The 20,406-nt window shown below is 44.1% G+C and overlaps 3 gene segments (V, D, J or C); all 3 read right to left on the reverse strand.

Annotated features, from left to right (window-relative positions):
- Positions 1-575: 575 nt before the first annotated feature.
- Positions 576-3,361, reverse strand: LOC132358913 (immunoglobulin heavy variable 4-39-like). The segment is given in 3 exon segments: positions 576-710; positions 2,894-3,201; positions 3,286-3,361. Coding segments are annotated over 3 exon segments (510 nt in total).
- Positions 3,362-10,094: 6,733 nt separating this feature from the next.
- On the reverse strand, positions 10,095-10,561 carry LOC132358911 (immunoglobulin heavy variable 3-23-like). The segment is given in 2 exon segments: positions 10,095-10,411; positions 10,516-10,561. Coding segments are annotated over 2 exon segments (363 nt in total).
- Positions 10,562-15,741: 5,180 nt separating this feature from the next.
- LOC132358915 (immunoglobulin heavy variable 4-39-like) lies at positions 15,742-18,527 on the reverse strand. The segment is given in 3 exon segments: positions 15,742-15,876; positions 18,060-18,367; positions 18,452-18,527. Coding segments are annotated over 3 exon segments (510 nt in total).
- Between the last annotated feature and the right edge of the window lie 1,879 nt (positions 18,528-20,406).

Raw genomic sequence — 20,406 nt, forward strand, 5'->3', positions numbered from 1 at the left:
GGGTGGAAAGCAGATGTAAAGTTCAACAGCAAAAATTATTTATGTCATTAAACGATTAAAAACTTGACAACTAATAACAGAAAGTAGTGACCTAATCTTCAAATAAAGGTCTCATGAAGAGATAATTCTGTGCGGCTCGTCCAAAGATAGATGGAGAAAGACAGACAAGCCTGACTCCATGAAAAAAGTCTCCAGTTTAGAGACAAGAAAGTTCCCTGGAGTCATTGTGGATGAGGCTTCCAGGGGCGGCAATGATCCAGCGGAGAAACCACAGCTTCTGAGAGAAAACCCCTCCATGCCATCCTCTGCACCTGACCTGAAATTGGTCCTCTTGTGTCCTGATGACCCTGATGGCCCCCTGGTGGTTGGAACGGCCCCTGCAGGGAGGGTCGTGTCTGGACTCACCCTGACTTCTCACTGAGCCTCCTGGGACAGTAACACAGGGCTGTGTCCTAGGGCATCACGGAGCTGAGCTGCAGGGAAAACTGAAATTGTGAGGTTTGTCTGGAGGTGGAGAGTCATGTTTGGAGAGACAGGTTGTAGGCTGTGCTATTCCCAGAACCAAAGCACCCCAGTCACCCCAGCCCTTTCCCTGGGGGCTGAGGGATCCAGTCCCAGCAGTCAGCACTGTTTGTGATGGAGAATCCAGAGACTGAGCAGGTGAGGGAGGGGGTGTTCAATAATCCTGGGCCCGATTCCTGCACCAGCACCTGGGACAGGACACCGGGGGAAGGAGAAACCATGAGACACCCACTTCGCAGATGTCACCCCCTAATTCCACCTTCCTCAGACCCAGGAGATGCTCACAGCTCAGAGATGCCAGCAAGAGGAGGAATGACCAGAAGGTTTTCATGTTCACTTTGATTAATGCTTTGACTTTCAGAGAGTTACATCAGTGAAGATGAGAACCCTGACTCTGAGTAGCACAGGTGCTGTGTTTTCCCCTTGAGCCGGGGTTTGATGTGCAGGTAGGAAGCATGTTTCCATATAAAGATGGTCACGGCTGGTCCTTGTCTAGGGCTCTGGAGGAGGGTGCTGGCTGAGATCCAGGGTGGACACAGCTTCATGTCACCTCTGAAGAATGGGTGATATTTGTTTTCCAATACGATACTTACATTTCCATATATGTCTATCTGCGTCTATATTATAGGTGTATTAGTAGGCTAGTGTGGCCATTACAGAATAACAGATGGGTGGATTAAACTACAGAAAAGTATTCCTCTCAGGCCTGGAGGCTAGAAGTCTAAGGTCACGGTGTCAGGAGGTTTGGGTCCTTCTCAGGCGTTTCTCCTTTTCTTGCAGATGGACCTCTTCTCACTGAATCCTCAGATGGTCTTTTCTCTGTGTGTCTGTGTGCATCCCTGGTTTACTTGTATGTTCATTATTACCCTTCTTAAGTGAGACAAAGACCCTTGACCACCCCTTAGCCAACAGGCTCCTTGTAATGCTCTTCTCAGCTAGTCTTGACCTGTGGGCTTCTGTGTTTATATTTGCATGGCCAGGTTTTGTCAAGACCCCTGTTAAGTGAGAATAATGAAAATCTCCCACCCTTGAACTCTGATCGCCCTCAGTATTTGATCAAATCCATCAAACCTCCTATCACCCACATGGTATCTGATCACCCTGGTCTCCCTTCAGAAAGAATCCTTGTGAGGCTAAGTAACCAGAATCCCCTTAGCCTCTATTTCTTCTGTTAATTATTTCCAGTCCAGTCCACCCCACCCTCTTCTTGTCTATAAGCCCCCACTTGCCCTGCTGTATTTGGAATTAAGCCAAGCTTCCAAGGCTGCATTCCATATGCAGCAGTGAGTTTTGTCTTTTGGTTTTGGATGAGATTTATATTGGAAACATGAGTATGATTTTCACCACCCATCGCCATATAACTCATGCCTGAATGAAGCTGATCTCTCATGTATATTTTTCCTAAGTCCAGTCACAGCCATTGGTGCGTAGGGACACTAGACTGTTCTTCAACCCTATGCCTGTGACTACCTTAAACAATCACCAAGAATCCCAGAAATATGAAAAGCATGGCACTAATTTGACCCCAGAAAATGCTCAATTACATGACGGGAGTTGAAACAAGAAAAGAGAGCATCAGCTTGACTGACCTCAGCTGGGAATGTGTGTGTGTGTGTGTTGGGTGATTCAAACAACGGGCCACATTGTTACTGTCCGTGAATGAGCACAAAATGACAGTGTTTACTTTGGGGTGCTCATGACAGCTAGAAGTAGGTGAATTTGCAGATAATGGAATCTGAATAGTGAGGATCATTGTAAGTGCAGTATTGGAGCACTCTGGCATCTGAGTCTATAACACTGCCTGCTGCAGAATTCAAACTGTTTGTGCAGGTTGCTGAATGCAGGAGGGTGTGTCTCTTCCTTCCACACGTACAAAAACAGAACAACAATTAATACTGTTTAAAATTCTCATGTGCATTCTCAGGATATTTAGAAGTTTCACGAACTTCAGGCTCAAAGTGAACCTTATGGTGAGCCGCAGGGTTGTTTAGAGCTCCGTTGAGAAAAAGATAAGTAAAGAAATGAAAAACAACCTTAATTCTTGAATATTATATGTGTGTGTGCATATGAATAAATATATATACACAAGAATAATATAAATAAAATTAAGCAAATATGTACATGCACACAAAATTTTCTAGACACAACATAATCCGCAACAATGAAACATTAGGATACAGAACAGGGTCTCTGGTGGAGCTCCTGGGCAGGAAGAGGAAAGCAGAGGTTCTAACAAGAATTGCCTCCCAGCCCCTCTCTGCACCTGCTGCAGGCCTCAGCCCTGTACTTGTTGGGTCCTGAGCGCCCCCTGGTGGTTACGGGCCTCCATGCAGGGAGGTTTTTGTCTGGCCTCACACTGACTTCCCCTCACTGTGTCTTTCGCACAGTAATACACGGCGGTGTCTTCAGTTGTCAGGCTGCTCAGTGATAAATAGACTTGGCTCTTGGAGGTGTCCCTGGTGATGCTGAGCCGGGACTTCAGAGTTGGGTTATAATATGCGCTTCCATCATAATCGATCACACCAACATACTCCAGCCCCTTTCCTGGAGCCTGTCGGACCCAGCCTACATCATAACTGGTTAATGAGAATCCGGAGACAGTGCAGGTGAGGGAGAGGGTCTGGGAGGGCTTCACCAGGCTGGGTCCCGACTCCTGCAGCTGCCCCTGGGTCAGGACACCTGTGGACAGAGAGAACCACGGTGACTCATGGGCTCAGATGCAGCTTCCCCGTGTGTTCATGGCTGAATCCCTGAGACACTCACCTCTGGGAGCTGACACCAGAAAGAGGAAGAACCACAGTGGATTCATCTTCTTGCAGATGAGATTCATCAAGCCCAGAAAATGTCTTCAAGCATGAGGAGAAACCCGTATTTAAGTGAACTGGTACTTTGTTTTTACCTTGTGGTCTAAGGGGATATTTGCATATAGGAGGGACCTTTTTATAAAAAGCATCAAGTAGTGAAGGGAGGTCCCTGTACCTGGGGCTCCCCCTGTGAGCAGGGTGCTGACTGTGCCCTCAGAGAACTCAGCCCCCACCTGGGGTCCCCCTCCTGAAGCCTGGGGGACTCTTTGCCCAGGAATGAAATGATGCTGAAGGGCTAGTCAGGAAATCTGATGCTGTCTAGGATTAATGGAAGATTTGGGGAATAGACTTTAATCCCATGGGTGTATATATTTCACATAAATACCCATCAAACATTCAGGGTCCTCCAAGTTGTCTGAAACAAACTAGTATTTTTTGCCCTTTCTGCATTATCTCATGTTTATTTCCTGGATATGCAAGTATTTGAGAGAAATCATACATGTAATAATCACATTGAATTCAGACAAAGTTAGGTAAAATTTAATGTTAATCATAATTCACAACGGACTTCGTGTTTCCCTTAACTAGGGTGAACATTTCTTCACCTGAAACAGTTTAAATATGATCAAGAGTTGCTCTGGAGGTGGATTTATTCATAACAACTAAACACACAGCGTATTTTGTGGGCAAGACAGTCATCCTTGCTGAGATGGTCATGGTTCCTAGCACTGCTGACCTGGCCAGTAGCCTGCCCTGCCTTTTTCCTGTGCACAACTGAGTGTCTGCACGAACACCGTGAGCTTCAGGGCTCCTTCCTTAAGGGTGGACATTGAGGAATCCCCATGGCTACCAAGGACTAAGAACAGACAGCTACGGGAAGCTCCTCAGGACTCCAATATGCTGGGCAGGTGACCTGGTCACAGTGCACAGACTCACTCCTTCTAGAAGTGTTCCTTTCTAACTCTGTCACTGCCAGTGACATTGGAGCTCAGGGAACACAGTTCCCACCGCAATGGGTTAGAGAACACGCATGATTCTTGGAAGTAAACCTTCACAGTGAATGGCTTTCAGAGTATGAGGGTGTCATGGTCAGAGGAAAGCCCCCACCTCAGCAAGCAGTTTCCTTTGAAAAGTCCACCTGAGAGCAGCTTTCCCGAGTCCCTGGGTCAGTGAGTCCTGGAACTGTGCCTGAGGTCACATAAGTAAGTGGTGCTGGAGAGCAGAGCACAGCTCCATCCATCTCACTGTGGGCACTGAGGATGTGGCCTCACCATCTACATTTCAGTCTGCAAGGATGTAAATCGGGGATCACGGTGGTAATGGTATGTCTGAAATTTATAGTGGATGTGCCACGGGTGTTGAATGTTGTCATCAGTGTCTTCAGTGATGTTATCACTCCTGGGAAAAAGAAAGACCAATGTGAGTCCCCATCTCTGACGGACACCCTTGTACATGTAGCACTGGCTCCACTCCTGCCCTGAGAGGTGACACCTGTCAGCTCTCCCTCAGCCCAGTGATCTCACCTGTACACTGACTGATGTCGAGGCTGCTGTCTATGAGAAGATATTTACTCCATACTATTTCATGAACAGAGTAGTATACTTCTTCTAGCTTTTCCAATACTATTTGCAGAGTAAATAAAATACTAAAGAATCTTCCTGATTGAATGTCGATAATAGGAGAGACAATCAAAGTAATATGGACAAGAATCACAGGACAAGTCTGGACCCTGTTGTCAGGACCTAAAAATCGAGCTGATATGCTGTGTGATAGGGGAGTGGAAGGGATGGCATCTAAAACCTAGAACCAGGTAAGCCTATATTTCACCACGTGGAAGAAGGGCCTGCATTTATGCAGATGCCCCAGCATCTGACCACCCCTTCTTGAGCTGGTGGATTTGAGCAGATCCATCCAAATTCATGTTAACATAGAAGGATATATAACAGGTTTCTTTACATTTCAGTGGTTGCGGATGTGTTGTTAGGGTCTATTTAACCCTAGGAAAAATGTGTTAGGTCACCAGGAGTAAAAAGAAGATATTTTTCCTTTGTGGAGATAATTGCAGGCCATTATGTCTGGAGACTAGATCATATTATAATGCTGGAGAGAATACCCATTAGAGATGACCAATGGGTGATGGTAAAAAGAAGTGGTGAGATTTAAGTCATATTGCTTTGCAGGTTACCAGTGATGGTCACATCAAGAGGGTCTGACCATTGTGATCGGAGGGAGAAGGATTGACGGTGGTGGGCTTCATGGTGACCACGTGGACAGGTGCTTCTGATAGTCTCTGTGATTTCCCTCATAAAATCTTGAGAGTACAAGCTCAGAATGAGGTGTGGACTTCAGGAACATTGAGACCAAATGGTTTAGGTCATTTTGTATCTTTCTTAGAATCACTGAGCAAAGAAGAAGCAGGAACTATACTTGGAAATCAGCAGTGTCCTCCTGTGATATTAGATTTATTGCCTTAGATGTTACTGAATGTAGAGAGATTCGCTGTCCTCACATTTCATCTTCTAGGTCCACTTGGAATCCAGTTTCAAATGTGAGGGATGTAGATGAAACATTTATTATGAAACAACGTGGAATCTAAATTTTAAGAGGTATAAGTCAAAATTATTGAACTGTGTTACTGAAATTGTAATTGTCAAAGTCTTCTCTGGGGCAACATAAATTAAAATTAATAATAATAATTCAAGGTATTGATTTTGTTTTCAACCATTGCTAAATCCATTGAATCATTCAAGTAACAATCATTCATAAACTCAGATCCATCACGGCTAAAATGTATTGTTAGTAAACTGTCATTCTAGCTGATGAAATCTCACTCTCTCCTCAAGGATTTGTGTCTCTGAGGACACGCGGCACAGTTCTCATCAGCAAGACAGGAAGGAGGGTATGTTGGCACATTTCTGTTTTTCCAGAAGAGCATCTCTGAAGAAGTCTCCCCTTTGTTTACCCATTCCATCCTTGTAGTATCTGAAAGAGGCCTTTGAGTGTACTGTGACATGTTCCCACATAAAGTTCCCATGGCTTAGGAAGTGAATGTTTAACTCCACTTTTCATTGTAATAGAAACACAACAAGTAATAATTGAGAAGCATAAAAATACATTTAAAATTTACCCAAAGGCAAGCTAGAGATTGGCAGAAAATATTTGCAAAAGAAATATCTACTATATCTGATTGTTATCTAATATGTGCCAAGAAGTCTTAAACTCAACAATAAGAAAGAAATAAAACTATTAAAAAATGGGCTAAAATCCTTAACAGACACCTGACCAAAAAGAGAAAGAGTTTGCAAATAAGGCTATGGGAGAACATTTATCACAGGGAAATGCCAATCAGAACAAGGACATATCCCTGAAAACTTACAAGAGTGTAACAAGTCAGGACTCTGAGAACCTTAAACACTAGGAGGATGTGGAGCGGCAGGGAGTCCATTCACTGCAGGTGGGGATGCAAAACGGGATGCACCCTGGGAGCTCTTCTGGTGGCTTCTTGCAAAACTAAACATACTCTTATCTGTGTTGCAGCAATAGTGCTCTTTTGTATGTACCTGAAAGACAATAAGGCTTTAGTCCAGAGAAAACCCTGCACACGATGCTTACTTAGCTTTATTCATATTTGCCAAAATTTGGAAAGGACCAAGATGACCTATCCTAGGGAATGACTAATAAACTGTGTATATCCAGACAATGGACACTGAAATGTCACAGCGATTTGGAAAAATATTGAAGGGTGAGATGGAAATGCAACGAAGAGATGCCAGAAGAACACAACTGGCAAGGTGATGTCAGGAGTCTGAAAGTGGCCCGTGAGGACTGAGTTTCCTAAGAGGTTCTACAGAGTGAGGCTGAAGAGAAGACAACTTGGATTTGTCAGGAGGGAAATCTCCTCCTCTGCCCCTCTTGAGTTCCTGAGGCTGGACTGATAATAAAACTAACAAAGACAGATTTGCAGGAGAAAAGAAAATAATTGTAAGCACAGGCATAGACGTGCCATAGAAATGGACCCAGAAGTGACCAAAGCAGGCAGCGTTTATATTTTTAGGCCAAGATCCATTATTTGTGAGGAATTGGTAGAAGGAGGAAATGTATGCTTTTGGTGTGCAATTAGTGAAGAACCTAAGCAGAGTTTGGGCTGGCATAGTCATTAAAGAAGGAACAAGGTTTGTTCATAGAGACTTCCAGGCCTGAATTCCCCGTCCCTGGTGATAAGAGTGTCCCTGTGTAATGGAAAGCAAGGTCCAGTTGCTCGGTGCTGAAAAGCCAATAAAGAGGCAAAGTTGGTAGAAAGGAAAGTTTGCTTTATTTTGGCTGCCTGCAACCGGGGGTGGGGGACAGACTTCTCTCCAAAGGCCATCCCCCACTGAGAATCTGTGGGAAAGGGCTTTTATAGGCGGAAGGAGGGGGCTACAGACAGAAACAGCAGAGTCAACTCTGACAGTCGTCTTGAAATTGGTCATGTGGTGGTGTGATCAGCCTCATGTTGATTGTTTTAAGTAGAGTTAATCTTCAGTTCAAGGGTCGCTTTGTTCCCATTTCTTTGAGGCCACTTCTTGGAATTGTGGCAGCTTATGTCATGGCTACAGTCTGGTCATCATGCAGTTAACTCTTTCCTTCTGGTAGGAGTTTCAGTATCTACAAGACAGCTCAAGGGACATGGACAAGAATATTGTCTATAGCCCTGAAGGCGGAACTAAAGGTTCTTGATTTGCTTAATGACTAAACTATTATTATTTCGTTTTGTTGGACAGTTTTCGTTTCTGTCTAGATTTTCTCACTTCTCTGATTAAACTTACTCTTAGGCTAAATTTTTGGCACAGATAAACGGCAGGCAGATGGCATGGGGTTAAGGACCATTTCACTTCCACCTCCAGGTACAGGGAGAGCACCTTTCACGTAGGAGGTTTATTTCTTGCTTCAGGGTGACAGGGAGGAAGGTCAGAATGTCCCTCTGCACTGGCTCTGTCTTAAGTCATTTTGAGGCATATTTTGGGGTGGGCTACCCTGAGGCCCAACACTCAGGGCCTCTTTTATTATTTTGTTTCTACATATGCACACCAAGCATGTGATGTAGGTGTCGGATTACTTGAATCTTACAGATGTGAAGCTAAACTGCAGCCTGGAATTGGCAGGTGATGTGCTGAAGAACACACAACAGGGCACAGTGAGACCTCCTTTCGAGGCCTGGGCTTCTCCATCCTGGACCTGGTCGCCCCTGCAAAGGTTCCTGGACAGAGGTGGGCCTGCCTGTGAGGCTGCAGGACTCTTCGTGGAATGAGAACCTGTGTGACTTTCCTGCGTTTTAGCGTTCACCTACGATGCTGTGGTGAAGAAAGGAGAATAGATTTCTTTTCAGCAGCTTCTGAATATTCATGTTATTATCCACCTGACTATAAACTTTCCCTACCGACTACATATGTGTCTAATGGTAATAGCTTTGCAATGAATATTTTACATAAAATAAACTGCACAGTAGAAGAGGATGCAAGTATTATCTAAGCGTATAGGGATTCTATTGGACCTGGAAGCAAGGAGCACATGTAGAAACACCCCTACACATGTTTCCTGTAACTGGCATCATTCCCAGTAACCCAGTGAGGATCTGGTGCTGCTCAGCTCATTTACATTTCTCATGCAAGAGGTTAGCAGGCAAGTCAAGAGCCACCATCCTGGCAGGGACATCTGGTCTACCAGTAGGGCAGGGCTGAGATATCATAACGAGGAAGGAAGAATATGTTCAACTCTATATACATCCACTGGGATAGTTTTGAAACGGGTCAATTTAGACAAGATTTAGACAAGGGAAAACCTGAATATCTAACTTTGAGTCTCTGCCTGTCATATATGACATTTTCCTGCCCTATTTCGAAAAGTCTTTCTTTTTTTTTTTCCACACACACACACTGTATTTTATTTTTACAAGAGATAAATAGACTGACACCAAGCATTGTAAATGGATGACCACAACAAAAGCAACAATGATTAAAATTACGAAACACAAAACACATTCATGCTATGTCATAATATTGACCTTCAGTCCAGTAATCCTCCACTGTAACAGCTCCTTTACTTTGCAGTCAAAATTGATGTGTATATTCTTTACCTCTGAGTCCTTGTGGGATTTTTTTTTTAATTGAAACAGAAAGTCACAAAAGTTATATTCAGTCCTCATCAGTTGACTCAGTCCCATGTAATTAATTTTTTTTCATCTTGATCTTTTGTTAGCACTTTTATGAGTTCATCAGTTTTTCATTAGAGTTCTGAAAATGCTTATTCATTCAGTTCAGCAGTACAGTCAGTTACCAGAAACCTGTACTTGTCAGAGTGTTTTCCATGAATTCGTTGAAGATGAAAGCATTTTATAGGAACATATTTGCAAAAGCATCACAGTACACCCAGAACTGTCTGTAAATGACAAAAGACTTAAAAATGACCACGGTTAAAGATTTGATGAAGTTCATAATAATGCAATTGACAAGGAAATTTAGTTATTTCTGAGACATACATTTTCGAAAAGTCTTTCTAATTCAGAGACTGAATGTGTACGTAAAGAACCATGGATGAGTACAGAGAGGTTCCCCAGGGAAAACTGCTATATGGAGAGGAAATCCCAGACCCTGACAGGAAAGCAGCCCTTAACTACCATCTGCACCTGCTCCCGGGGCTGAAACACACAGTTGTATGTCCTGAGTGCACCCTGCATCCCCCCTCCTGTCTCGCTGCAAAGAGATTTGTGTCTGGGCTCACACTGACTTGCCCTCACTGTGTATCTTTTGCACAGTAATACACGGCCGTGTCCTCAGACCTCAGGCTGTTCATTTGCAGATAAAGTGTGTTCTTGGAGTTGTCTCTGGAGATGGTGAATCGGCCCTTCACAGAGTCTGCATAGTATGTGCTACCACCACTAGTAATAATAACTGAGACCCTGTCCAGACCCTTCCCTGGAGCCTGGCGGACCGAGTTCATTTAATAGCTACTGAAGGTGAATCCAGACGCTGCACAAGAGAGTCTCAGAGACCCCCCTGGCTGCACCAAGCCTCCTCCAAACTCCACCAGCTGCACCTCACACTGGACACCTGCAAACACAGAGACATTGTTGTCAGGAGACTGTCACACATCCACTGATTCCCTCACTCATATCCATTCACATCCTCAGTATCTCTTGCTCTCCATGAATTACCTTGTAAAATAGCAACAAGGACAACCCAGCTCAGCCCAAACTCCATGGTGAGTGTTCTGTCCTGAACCCCGAATGGGAGCACCTGGGAATCCCGGGCTGGAGCTGCTCTCCCAGAGCTGCAGGGTCAGGGCTGGGGCTGCTTTATGTCAGCAGAGGAAGGACCCTATTTGCATGACCTTCTAGTATATAAGAGGCTATGTCATTGAATGTCCACAGAAAGGGCAGGGTCTCAGAGCAGGTGTGAGAGTCTCGGATTTTGTGGTGTTGATAGCATTTGGGAAATATAACTTTCATTATGTGATTTTTCCAGAGTAAACATTTAGGACCCATATGTCATTTTACATATGCACACACACCCTGTGATGTAGCTGTCATTGTTTCCCTCATATTAGAGGTGTAAACTACACCCAGAGGTATAGAGTGTTTGTGGAGTGTCCAAGGATAAACATGGGGTGATCGTTAGATCCAGCATCTGCCCCTCTGCTCTGGGCCAGGCTGCTCCCTTGAACCTATTCCAGGACAGAGTTGGACTTGCCGGGTGAGGTTTGCAGATCCCCTTCCTGTAATGGGATCATTATGACTTTGCTCTCTTGTACTGTTTACCTAAAATATATGGAGAGGGTCAGGGTTCCTGAGAAGTATTTTCAAGAGTGTCTTATGTTTCAGTATCTTTCTTTCACTCCTTCCCTCCCAAGTCATGCATTTCTTTGTTTGTAATTACTTTAATGAGGTGATTGACATATAATAGAGCGCACAAACTCAGAATGAGCACTCTGATAAATACTGACGTAGGCATCAGCATTATCAGGAGAGAACAGATCAATTCCTCTCATTATTTTCAGTAGTTTCTGGGTTTTCTCCTTCCTGTCCCTCCTTGTCTTCCATCCTGTCCCCACATAAACATTGATCTTCCCTTGTTACTTCAGGTTACTTTTCATTTTCTAGAATTTATAAAAGTGCGATCGTATTATATGTATTTTTATTGTTATGGCTTATTTTACTCAGCACAAATAGTTGTGAATACTATCATGCTTTTGTGTGTACCAAGAATGCTTGCTTTTAATAACAGGTTGCATTTGAAGAATGATCATAGCATGATTGGCTTATTTATTAAGCTGATGTGTGATATTGGAATTGTTTCCAGTTTCTGGGTGTTACAATAGAGCTGATAATCGTCTTGGAGATGTAGAGAGATGAGAAGCTGAGAAAATGCTTCTTATTTAATGTTCTTAAAACAACATCAAAATGGAACAAGTGGCACATTATCAAAATCTCACCAATATATCAGATAACTATAGAACTAAGACAGCGACAAATTTAAATCTTGGAGAGAGACAAATGCTCAGAGAATAACAAAGAATAAGAATATTAATCCTGACATAGCCTTCTGAATGGAATAAAAATTACTACAAGATTAAAGAAGAAATGGATGCCTTGAGGTCGAGTGTGGTCAAGGTGTAATAGTGCCCCAATGTCTCCTAACTAACTACCTCACCAGTGTCAGCGTGGTCCTGCTAAAGTGTGAATCAGATGGTGTTACCTCTCTATTCACACAGGTGTGTCTTCCTACCTGGAACAGCCCACGATTCCTGCCTGAGCTCTTAGGTCCTCCTGTATCATGGGGAGGAGGACCTTGGCTCTGGACTTGGATCTGCACTGTGTCATAGCATCTCCACTTACAGTGTGATCTTTGTCCCCTCATCCAGTCCAGCTGTGCCACATAGTTACCACATATGAAATGGTGAAATAGGATCGCACGCGGAAATGAATAACAATGTTCGAGGTGTTGACTGACGCACAAAACCCTGCCACCACCCTTGACAGTTTACAGTAACAGCAGCTCTATATTTTGTTCACCGTCCGTGCTTTGGGAGGGCCTGGAGGAATAGCCCACCCTACTCCATGCAGGGTCACTGTGAGAAGCTCACGTTCAGCTGCAGGATCTGCTCCCGTGATGCACACTCACGTGTAAGGGAGGGTAACCCTGACTGTAGGCTGGGAGCTCAGCCAGGTCTGAGGGCTGGGCCTTGTTTCCACCTCGTGTGGACATTGCTTGGGCTCTGACTTCCTTTCAGCAAGAGGACTGGGACAGCTGAGTGGTCTCCACATCAGAGCCCTTCCTCAGGGCAACCACTTACACACCTAGGCAGAGCTTAATATAAGATGCCAGAAGTCATGCTCCTAACATTTACCTAACTGACTTGAAACTTATAGCTCCATCATAGACTGCCCATGAATTATTGTAGTATATTCATTTAGTATTGAGATAAAGTGGAAGCAACAAACACGTTCTTCCATAAATTAGTAGATAAACAATGCGTGATGTATCCATGCTGTGGAATTGTATTCAGCAATTGAAATATTAAACTATTATACCATGAAAGGACATGAGGGAATCCTAAATGCATATTGCTAATTAAAAATTCGACCTGAAAACATTCAATTTCACCTATTTGGCCTTTGGGAAAAGGCAAGTCTATATATAAAGCAAGCAGATGAGCATTTAGCAGGCATGTGGGAGAAGGTCTTTGATAAATGAAAAATGGACAATATTTAAGGATCGTGAAATTCTTCTCTATGTAATTGCAGTGGTGGAAACATTGCACTATGAACTTATCAAAATATATAAAGTAATAGCAGAAAGAGTGAACCTTATTGAATATGAACATAAATTTCATTTATAAGTCAGAGACTCAAGGATGGAACGATGCACACTGTATAGATGATACCTAATATTATAGTGAATCTATGAATTAACATGTCTGAAGAAGGTGGGAAAATAGGTTGTGAACTAAGTGACTTTGGAAATGAGTGGAGTCTGAAGGCTAAGTTCTAAGCCACTGCACATAAGCACTAGAGCCTGGTGGATAACGGTATTTCCATCAGGAGTCAGGCTAAGAATTGTGTTACTACTGTGCCTGTGGAATTGAACAGTTAGTAGCTGGATGGCATCGGTGGAGCCAGGCTTCTCACTGTTGGATGGAAAGTAACAGACAAGCAAGGGGGAAAGGCTGGATTTACTCATGTGATGTTGCACTAGGATCCGAGACATAAGAATGCTCTCACATTTACCTTAACACAGGTCCGAAGGTGAGATACAGAGATAGTTGCAGACGTGTGTGTGTATACATGGGGTAGTGCACACAGATATATTTCTAAGGTCTGTTAGCTTATAGGGCCTAGAGGCAATGCCCCCAGTAGACAGGACACCAGCATTAATATCCTAATACCCACTTTTTTGGTTGCTAATACTATTCTCCAGAAAAGGATCCACAACTCATCTGAGGCATGGCTAATTCTAGGACCGGAGAAGAGAATACCCATGATTATACTGCAGATTCTTGTAGCCCCAGAAAGTAAGGAAGTGTTCACACAAATGGGCGGGGGCCCGTAAGGAGGATACAGGAGACAATCTGAAAGAGCTCACCATGGCTGACAAGCGGTTACAATTGCAGGAGCATAGAAGATGCCTTCGTATATAACCTTCACACAAAGTATGAAACAAATATCTTGATTCATACTTATATAAAGAGATTGAATAAATCTATCTGACAGGGAAGGGAGGATAAATCTCCCTTAAGGAATAACTTCAGGTAACTCATAACGGTCATCCTCCCTTCAAGAAGGTGGACTTAACCCTCCATCCCTGAATGTGGCCTGGCATAGGGACGTGGCAGAAATTATGGGTGTCCTTGTGTTTCATGATGAATTTTTAGGTATAATATCCCAAACATCATTCATAAAATAAATTTGTAATTTTTCTGTATCCATTAAAAATTCTGTCCTGAAAACAACAGCAGCAATAGCAACAATACCTTCACTGATAAGGGAATTAAAGCACAGACTTGGAGAACGTGCTGTCTAATATCATATTTATAAAGGACTTGTATCATGAATATACAGCTAATTCACAGCTCAACCACAGCAACAAAAAATGAAAATAATGAACACTGTGCCAGTGATCTGAAGACACTTCCACAAAGTAGAGATAAAAGGTTTTAAGAGCATTCTTCATTAAGGAAATATAAAATAACACGATGATGAGATACTGCTGCTCACTTATTACAACAGTTAAAGCACAAAATCATAAGAATTTCAAATATTGGGGATGATGTAGAGTGAAAGGCCCTTCCTCCGCTTGCTGCAAGGAACGCCAATGGCAGCCAATTGGAATATATTCGTCGATTTCTTAGAGAGAAAAGCAGACACTCACCATGGGATTGAGGAGTGAGCTTGAAAAGTATTTACAAAAATTGTTTCAATATTTATGTTGATGCAAATAACTTCAAACGGGTGCTTGTATCATCTTTACACATTTGAGCCTTTACCACTCCCTAAAAATGGGTTATGTAGTCAGTTTTTATGGTTATTTTCCATATGATTAGCATATACCTGTTTCTGTTCCCTTTTACCTAATTATCTATTATCAATCTCAACACTAGATAACAAGGTACAGGCAACACAGCACATATGTTACAGCCCAACCTGTGTCCCGACATTTCAAAATGTCTTCTGGGGAGAGAATGACTGCAGTGCTATATGGACATTAATTTCTGAATATAAACATGACTCCTACTATTCAAGTGAAAGGCATTGCATCAAACAGGACTGGGGAGATTTTCAGGATGAGAGGAATTGGAAATCCATCTGAGGGTGGAAAGCAGATGTAAAGTTCAACAGCAAAAATTATTTATGTCATTAAACGATTAAAAACTTGACAACTAATAACAGAAAGTAGTGACCTAATCTTCAAATAAAGGTCTCATGAAGAGATAATTCTGTGCGGCTCGTCCAAAGATAGATGGAGAAAGACAGACAAGCCTGACTCCATGAAAAAAGTCTCCAGTTTAGAGACAAGAAAGTTCCCTGGAGTCATTGTGGATGAGGCTTCCAGGGGCGGCAATGATCCAGCGGAGAAACCACAGCTTCTGAGAGAAAACCCCTCCATGCCATCCTCTGCACCTGACCTGAAATTGGTCCTCTTGTGTCCTGATGACCCTGATGGCCCCCTGGTGGTTGGAACGGCCCCTGCAGGGAGGGTCGTGTCTGGACTCACCCTGACTTCTCACTGAGCCTCCTGGGACAGTAACACAGGGCTGTGTCCTAGGGCATCACGGAGCTGAGCTGCAGGGAAAACTGAAATTGTGAGGTTTGTCTGGAGGTGGAGAGTCATGTTTGGAGAGACAGGTTGTAGGCTGTGCTATTCCCAGAACCAAAGCACCCCAGTCACCCCAGCCCTTTCCCTGGGGGCTGAGGGATCCAGTCCCAGCAGTCAGCACTGTTTGTGATGGAGAATCCAGAGACTGAGCAGGTGAGGGAGGGGGTGTTCAATAATCCTGGGCCCGATTCCTGCACCAGCACCTGGGACAGGACACCGGGGGAAGGAGAAACCATGAGACACCCACTTCGCAGATGTCACCCCCTAATTCCACCTTCCTCAGACCCAGGAGATGCTCACAGCTCAGAGATGCCAGCAAGAGGAGGAATGACCAGAAGGTTTTCATGTTCACTTTGATTAATGCTTTGACTTTCAGAGAGTTACATCAGTGAAGATGAGAACCCTGACTCTGAGTAGCACAGGTGCTGTGTTTTCCCCTTGAGCCGGGGTTTGATGTGCAGGTAGGAAGCATGTTTCCATATAAAGATGGTCACGGCTGGTCCTTGTCTAGGGCTCTGGAGGAGGGTGCTGGCTGAGATCCAGGGTGGACACAGCTTCATGTCACCTCTGAAGAATGGGTGATATTTGTTTTCCAATACGATACTTACATTTCCATATATGTCTATCTGCGTCTATATTATAGGTGTATTAGTAGGCTAGTGTGGCCATTACAGAATAACAGATGGGTGGATTAAACTACAGAAAAGTATTCCTCTCAGGCCTGGAGGCTAGAAGTCTAAGGTCACGGTGTCAGGAGGTTTGGGTCCTTCTCAGGCGTTTCTCCTTTTCTTGCAGATGGACCTCTTCTCACTGAATCCTCAGATGGTCTTTTCTCTGTGTGTCTGTGTGCATCCCTGGTTTACTTGTATGTTCATTATTACCCTTCTTAAGTGAGACAAAGACCCTTGACCACCCCTTAGCCAACAGGCTCCTTGTAATGCTCTTCTCAGCTAGTCTTGACCTGTGGGCTTCTGTGTTTATATTTGCATGGCCAGGTTTTGTCAAGACCCCTGTTAAGTGAGAATAATGAAAATCTCCCACCCTTGAACTCTGATCGCCCTCAGTATTTGATCAAATCCATCAAACCTCCTATCACCCACATGGTATCTGATCACCCTGGTCTCCCTTCAGAAAGAATCCTTGTGAGGCTAAGTAACCAGAATCCCCTTAGCCTCTATTTCTTCTGTTAATTATTTCCAGTCCAGTCCACCCCACCCTCTTCTTGTCTATAAGCCCCCACTTGCCCTGCTGTATTTGGAATTAAGCCAAGCTTCCAAGGCTGCATTCCATATGCAGCAGTGAGTTTTGTCTTTTGGTTTTGGATGAGATTTATATTGGAAACATGAGTATGATTTTCACCACCCATCGCCATATAACTCATGCCTGAATGAAGCTGATCTCTCATGTATATTTTTCCTAAGTCCAGTCACAGCCATTGGTGCGTAGGGACACTAGACTGTTCTTCAACCCTATGCCTGTGACTACCTTAAACAATCACCAAGAATCCCAGAAATATGAAAAGCATGGCACTAATTTGACCCCAGAAAATGCTCAATTACATGACGGGAGTTGAAACAAGAAAAGAGAGCATCAGCTTGACTGACCTCAGCTGGGAATGTGTGTGTGTGTGTGTTGGGTGATTCAAACAACGGGCCACATTGTTACTGTCCGTGAATGAGCACAAAATGACAGTGTTTACTTTGGGGTGCTCATGACAGCTAGAAGTAGGTGAATTTGCAGATAATGGAATCTGAATAGTGAGGATCATTGTAAGTGCAGTATTGGAGCACTCTGGCATCTGAGTCTATAACACTGCCTGCTGCAGAATTCAAACTGTTTGTGCAGGTTGCTGAATGCAGGAGGGTGTGTCTCTTCCTTCCACACGTACAAAAACAGAACAACAATTAATACTGTTTAAAATTCTCATGTGCATTCTCAGGATATTTAGAAGTTTCACGAACTTCAGGCTCAAAGTGAACCTTATGGTGAGCCGCAGGGTTGTTTAGAGCTCCGTTGAGAAAAAGATAAGTAAAGAAATGAAAAACAACCTTAATTCTTGAATATTATATGTGTGTGTGCATATGAATAAATATATATACACAAGAATAATATAAATAAAATTAAGCAAATATGTACATGCACACAAAATTTTCTAGACACAACATAATCCGCAACAATGAAACATTAGGATACAGAACAGGGTCTCTGGTGGAGCTCCTGGGCAGGAAGAGGAAAGCAGAGGTTCTAACAAGAATTGCCTCCCAGCCCCTCTCTGCACCTGCTGCAGGCCTCAGCCCTGTACTTGTTGGGTCCTGAGCGCCCCCTGGTGGTTACGGGCCTCCATGCAGGGAGGTTTTTGTCTGGCCTCACACTGACTTCCCCTCACTGTGTCTTTCGCACAGTAATACACGGCGGTGTCTTCAGTTGTCAGGCTGCTCAGTGATAAATAGACTTGGCTCTTGGAGGTGTCCCTGGTGATGCTGAGCCGGGACTTCAGAGTTGGGTTATAATATGCGCTTCCATCATAATCGATCACACCAACATACTCCAGCCCCTTTCCTGGAGCCTGTCGGACCCAGCCTACATCATAACTGGTTAATGAGAATCCGGAGACAGTGCAGGTGAGGGAGAGGGTCTGGGAGGGCTTCACCAGGCTGGGTCCCGACTCCTGCAGCTGCCCCTGGGTCAGGACACCTGTGGACAGAGAGAACCACGGTGACTCATGGGCTCAGATGCAGCTTCCCCGTGTGTTCATGGCTGAATCCCTGAGACACTCACCTCTGGGAGCTGACACCAGAAAGAGGAAGAACCACAGTGGATTCATCTTCTTGCAGATGAGATTCATCAAGCCCAGAAAATGTCTTCAAGCATGAGGAGAAACCCGTATTTAAGTGAACTGGTACTTTGTTTTTACCTTGTGGTCTAAGGGGATATTTGCATATAGGAGGGACCTTTTTATAAAAAGCATCAAGTAGTGAAGGGAGGTCCCTGTACCTGGGGCTCCCCCTGTGAGCAGGGTGCTGACTGTGCCCTCAGAGAACTCAGCCCCCACCTGGGGTCCCCCTCCTGAAGCCTGGGGGACTCTTTGCCCAGGAATGAAATGATGCTGAAGGGCTAGTCAGGAAATCTGATGCTGTCTAGGATTAATGGAAGATTTGGGGAATAGACTTTAATCCCATGGGTGTATATATTTCACATAAATACCCATCAAACATTCAGGGTCCTCCAAGTTGTCTGAAACAAACTAGTATTTTTTGCCCTTTCTGCATTATCTCATGTTTATTTCCTGGATATGCAAGTATTTGAGAGAAATCATACATGTAATAATCACATTGAATTCAGACAAAGTTAGGTAAAATTTAATGTTAATCATAATTCACAACGGACTTCGTGTTTCCCTTAACTAGGGTGAACATTTCTTCACCTGAAACAGTTTAAATATGATCAAGAGTTGCTCTGGAGGTGGATTTATTCATAACAACTAAACACACAGCGTATTTTGTGGGCAAGACAGTCATCCTTGCTGAGATGGTCATGGTTCCTAGCACTGCTGACCTGGCCAGTAGCCTGCCCTGCCTTTTTCCTGTGCACAACTGAGTGTCTGCACGAACACCGTGAGCTTCAGGGCTCCTTCCTTAAGGGTGGACATTGAGGAATCCCCATGGCTACCAAGGACTAAGAACAGACAGCTACGGGAAGCTCCTCAGGACTCCAATATGCTGGGCAGGTGACCTGGTCACAGTGCACAGACTCACTCCTTCTAGAAGTGTTCCTTTCTAACTCTGTCACTGCCAGTGACATTGGAGCTCAGGGAACACAGTTCCCACCGCAATGGGTTAGAGAACACGCATGATTCTTGGAAGTAAACCTTCACAGTGAATGGCTTTCAGAGTATGAGGGTGTCATGGTCAGAGGAAAGCCCCCACCTCAGCAAGCAGTTTCCTTTGAAAAGTCCACCTGAGAGCAGCTTTCCCGAGTCCCTGGGTCAGTGAGTCCTGGAACTGTGCCTGAGGTCACATAAGTAAGTGGTGCTGGAGAGCAGAGCACAGCTCCATCCATCTCACTGTGGGCACTGAGGATGTGGCCTCACCATCTACATTTCAGTCTGCAAGGATGTAAATCGGGGATCACGGTGGTAATGGTATGTCTGAAATTTATAGTGGATGTGCCACGGGTGTTGAATGTTGTCATCAGTGTCTTCAGTGATGTTATCACTCCTGGGAAAAAGAAAGACCAATGTGAGTCCCCATCTCTGACGGACACCCTTGTACATGTAGCACTGGCTCCACTCCTGCCCTGAGAGGTGACACCTGTCAGCTCTCCCTCAGCCCAGTGATCTCACCTGTACACTGACTGATGTCGAGGCTGCTGTCTATGAGAAGATATTTACTCCATACTATTTCATGAACAGAGTAGTATACTTCTTCTAGCTTTTCCAATACTATTTGCAGAGTAAATAAAATACTAAAGAATCTTCCTGATTGAATGTCGATAATAGGAGAGACAATCAAAGTAATATGGACAAGAATCACAGGACAAGTCTGGACCCTGTTGTCAGGACCTAAAAATCGAGCTGATATGCTGTGTGATAGGGGAGTGGAAGGGATGGCATCTAAAACCTAGAACCAGGTAAGCCTATATTTCACCACGTGGAAGAAGGGCCTGCATTTATGCAGATGCCCCAGCATCTGACCACCCCTTCTTGAGCTGGTGGATTTGAGCAGATCCATCCA

This window comes from Balaenoptera ricei, unplaced genomic scaffold (genome assembly GCF_028023285.1).
Source record: "Balaenoptera ricei isolate mBalRic1 unplaced genomic scaffold, mBalRic1.hap2 scaffold_623, whole genome shotgun sequence".
In the NCBI taxonomy this organism is placed as follows: Eukaryota; Metazoa; Chordata; class Mammalia; order Artiodactyla; family Balaenopteridae; genus Balaenoptera; species Balaenoptera ricei.